Source organism: Cupressus sempervirens, chromosome 6 (genome assembly GCF_028749045.1).
Source record: "Cupressus sempervirens isolate cs-2001-9-10 chromosome 6, ASM2874904v1, whole genome shotgun sequence".
NCBI classification, from domain to species: domain Eukaryota; kingdom Viridiplantae; phylum Streptophyta; class Pinopsida; order Cupressales; family Cupressaceae; genus Cupressus; species Cupressus sempervirens.
In genome coordinates, this window is record NC_143123.1 from 210,767,677 (window position 1) to 210,771,922 (window position 4,246).

The 4,246-nt window shown below is 31.2% G+C and overlaps 1 protein-coding gene across 1 annotated transcript; it reads right to left on the reverse strand.

Moving 5' to 3' along the window:
* Positions 1 to 258: 258 nt before the first annotated feature.
* LOC149552004 (GDSL esterase/lipase At5g37690-like) lies at positions 259 to 3,706 on the reverse strand. Its single transcript, XM_089787487.1, has 5 exons — positions 3,273 to 3,706; positions 2,216 to 2,343; positions 1,835 to 2,074; positions 1,122 to 1,377; positions 259 to 681 (listed from the first exon to the last, which is right to left on the reverse strand). The coding sequence occupies exons 1-5, from the start codon at positions 3,532 to 3,534 to the stop codon at positions 425 to 427; spliced, it is 1,143 nt and encodes a 380-aa protein (XP_089643613.1). The 5' UTR covers positions 3,535 to 3,706; the 3' UTR covers positions 259 to 424.
* Positions 3,707 to 4,246: the final 540 nt, after the last annotated feature.

Here is a 4,246-nt window from a genome sequence, read left to right on the forward strand (position 1 = left end):
TAAGATTAAAAATAATATATAATAATACAAAAGAATAAATAACATAGACCATAATTTTGAAGATATTTTGAATTATAAAATATATTATAATATAAAATAAGAATTGAACTATTTTGTAACTCATTTAATAATATTAATAATAAATATAAATAACTATATTAGTGATATATTTTTATATCTTATTTCCAAAATAATGTATAAGTATCATCTGAAACTTCATTTTGCATTATTCAAATTCAAATGAGTGGTAGCTATAGGTTTGATAAAAAATAATTAGATATCATAAACCACCACAACTCACAATCTAATTAATATCAATAATTAATAGTTTTAAGATGTAAGATATACATCTTAGTACAAAACTTTTTCAATAATATATAAATATTTTTCTAATATTCTTAACTAAGAGACCCTGATTTATATTTTAAGTAGAAGGAGAAGGAGATGGTGAAGTAAGAATAGGAGCAGGAGCAGGAGCTGGAGCAAGAGTAGGATAGAATTGGAGAGCATCAGGATGAGATAGAACGGCACGTGCCATAACTTCATTGGCAGCATCTGTGGGATGGAAGGCATCCCAGAATAGGTACTTACTACGATCCTTACACAATGATGAATTTGGTAAACAAAATTGTCCAAATTGTGTGTCAATCTTACAACATGGAGCATCTGCAACATCAAAACCTACACATTACAACAAATAAATCAATTGTTAGTCTCTCACTCACTATGCCATAAAACATCTGAAACATCATAGCTATATCATGATAAATGAACAAATTGTTTTTGATTATATGAAAAGAAGACTATGATGTTTAAAATTCGAATAATTGTATAAACAGTGATAAATAACATCTAAAACATTTGAAAAAACCCTATATCATGATAAATGAACAATATTTTTTTTATCATACAAAAAAGAAGGCTATGATGTTTAAAATTGTATAGATAGTCATATAAATAATAGTTTAGTATTTTAATAGCTTTACATAGATAAACAAATTGATCTATATGAACAAAGCTTAAAAATTAATATATAAAATTTAACAAATTTAAAAGCTAAGCCTCACCAAACATGATTTTAGCATGTCACTTAGATTACTTATATGGATGTTTTTGTTTACCATATTTGTTGGGGTTTTGAATGAGTTCCATGAGTAAGTTATAGGTGTCAACATAGCTAATGTGAATCCCTGGCAATTGCGAATTATGCTGCTTGAGGATCTTCTTTATTTCCACATTAAATTTTTGAGCCCATGTATTCACATCCTCCAGGCAACTATTATCTCCCTTAGGATTCTGAAGCCGTTGTGAGGGAATGCATCCAAGAGGCCCCATTCCATTGAACACTATTTTACGTGCTCCAATCTCGTATAATTTCTGCAATTCCATGTTCCAGTCACAACAACAACTTTTATCAGTTAAAACACGGCCCAAGTTTAAGGAGAGCCTCTAATACTAAAACTTAGCAAGACCCACTAGAAGACATAGCTCTACAATAAAAAAATAAATAAAAAATTATTAGTTTGATTTGATATGAGTTATTTAAAAAATTATATCATTGGATTTGTCATTTTAAAGGGATCAAATTTTCGTATTATAATAATTTGTTTTTAGATTCGATTGTGTTGAAATTTTTACTATCAATGTTTTTAATCACACTACTTCATCTATCATCAGACTAAAAGAAAGTAAGAAATGTAAAACAAAATATAATTTGAAACGTTGATAGTAAAATTTTACCCAATCAATCCAAAAAAAACAAATCACTTTACCATTTTAGTCAAAATTTGTATGTTAAAGATCAGATTTGTTTTTACTTTTACGTTGATCATACCTTCAACTGTCGCTGCAAAGATGTAATAAGTAAATTGACAAACTCATGAGGATCATACTGCTGAGCTGCGGATGGAACTGGTAAGAGATAGTTGTTAATGTAATCATTGCTTCCAATGAGAACAAAGTAAACAGAATCAACTAGTAATTTATTTGCTGCCTCCAATCCCACAAACTTGGCGATACGCTTTTTGGTAGTCTCGAAGCATTCTATTTGCTTGTCAAATGCCACTCTCTCAATCTGCAACATCATTTACATTATATTTGTGAATAGATTAAATAGTGGAAACAATGAAGTGAATAGTGGAAAATGCAATGAATAGTATAAGATAGTGTAAGTGTAGAAATGAGAAATGCAGTGCAATGGATAGTATATAAGTACAAAGAGAAATCCCGTTTCGTTGAGTATGCCTGCCCCTCCAGAGGCATAGTTTGCTCCTTGAAGAATGGCAGTATCGTTTTCTGCCATGGAGAGATATGCTTTTGGAATAGGAAGATTCAATTTATCAACTGCAGGGTACAAAATCAACAAATAATATTAGATCTTTATAATCTATAAATTTTTTTAATAGCTGTTTCTTATAGATTTGGTTGTGTAAATTTTATCATATAAGGTTATTTCAAAATCTGTTGAAGGTAGGATTTCTTGTGATTCTATATTTTAGACTATCTTTTAGAACATACTACGATTTGAGATGTCAACAAATTTACACACAATTTAACCTAGAGCCTTGTGAGAAATTCACATTTAATGGAATCTAAAAAGTTACACACAATCTAATCTAGAATGTTATAAGAATTCATACAATTGAATCCAGAATGTTATGAAGAATCTTCCACCCAACAGGATCTAGAGTTGACACCTGTCAACTTTAAAGTTCGAATAATGGTACTCTAAAAAACAGCAAAGAGCTCTGATAGTTGTTGTTTTTGGATTCAATTATGCGTGAGCTTTTTCATAATGATGCCATGACAAAACTTGTGATATAAAATGTTATGAAAAATACACACAATTGAGTCCAAAACATTAGGAATAAGTAACTTAATTACAATCGTTGAGTCTAGAAAAAGTAACTATAGACAGATTTCAAAGTTCAAACTTTGAGCTATAGAACTGTAACAAGCACCAAAGAGTTCTGATAGTTGTTTTCGAATTTGATTGTGTGTGAGTTTTTTCATTATGTTTCTAATCATATTTTATAACTAGAAACGCTATAAAAAAAACTCTTGATACAAAACATTAAAAAAGAAAATTTACACTATTAAATTTAAAAAGTTAAGAAAAAACTTATACACAATCAAATCCACAACAATAAGAAAAACTCACATACATTGAAATCTGAAAACAGAAACTATCACCATAGATCTTCAATGGATCTCTAACCACCCTAGCCAACAAGGCTGAAAGATGTAATCAGAATGCAAAATATATAACTTACAGATAATGTCATTGATAGTTCTTCCATTGCTGAACCTTCCAGTAGGAACCCCACTTGGGAAATCGATACCATACCAGAGGTAATTGGATTTTGCAAGGCCATAGGTAAGGTGATTATTGTTCCCGGTATCAGTTAAGGAGTCACCAAATATGAAGGATGCTGGCATATCCACCTTTGCACCCGTCGCTAACACCCCACTTGCCAACACCCACATAACTGCAACACAAATGACATAGGAACACCTATTCGTGATCTTCTCCATCTTTTCTATTCACTCACACACTTCACAATTGATTATCCTTCTCCATCACTGCCTTACAATAAATACTCTCTTCTTCACAGTCAAGAAAAGCTTTGATGACTTCGAGAACTTTCATGATCTACCACGACCAAAGAAAACCCTAAAAAATGAAAATTTCAAACACTTTCTCTCTGATTAGGTGACAACCCAACGCCACCTTTGTTTTGTATGACAAAGGCTTCTGAATTACATTAGTCTGGAGTAAAGAGCAGGCCAACAACTTATAATTTTGGGCATGCTTCAATTTCTTGTGGTTTCTTATTTCTTATCTGCCCCTCTACTTATTTCCACACGGTCTTAGCTAACTTGCTTATACTTGTTTGAAGTTGATTTTGTCCAAATGAAACGTTGTAATACTCAAACTGGGTGTTTTTTATTTGCATTCTTGCACGTCACTTCAAGCTTTTGTCAGACAATATGGGTGGTTAACATTTTGACCTGAAAAACTTAAAGAGTCTTTTATCTCAGGCTTCCAAGTTTCTTTCGTTACAAAATGAATGGTGTGGGAAAAAACTTCGTTTATTAGCATGGAAAGCAGTTAAGATTGTTTTCCACTTTTATGTAACTATAGACGTATGAATTTCCATGGTAGTTGGCAAGACTGTTTCTCTATATTAGTGACCTATGAAACAAGTTAAAAGTGGCTGATTTTCATACGTTTGATCTGACGTAC

Coding starts and splice junctions, on each gene's coding strand:
- LOC149552004 (XM_089787487.1), bottom strand. CDS start 3,534: ATGGAGAAGATCACGAATAGGTGTTCCTATGTCATTTGTGTTGCAGTT. Junction 2,344..3,272: donor AACTATCAATGACATTATCT/GTAAGTTATATA, acceptor TGTACCCTGCAG/TTGATAAATTGAATCTTCCT. Junction 1,378..1,834: donor CTTTGCAGCGACAGTTGAAG/GTATGATCAACG, acceptor ATGGAATTGCAG/AAATTATACGAGATTGGAGC.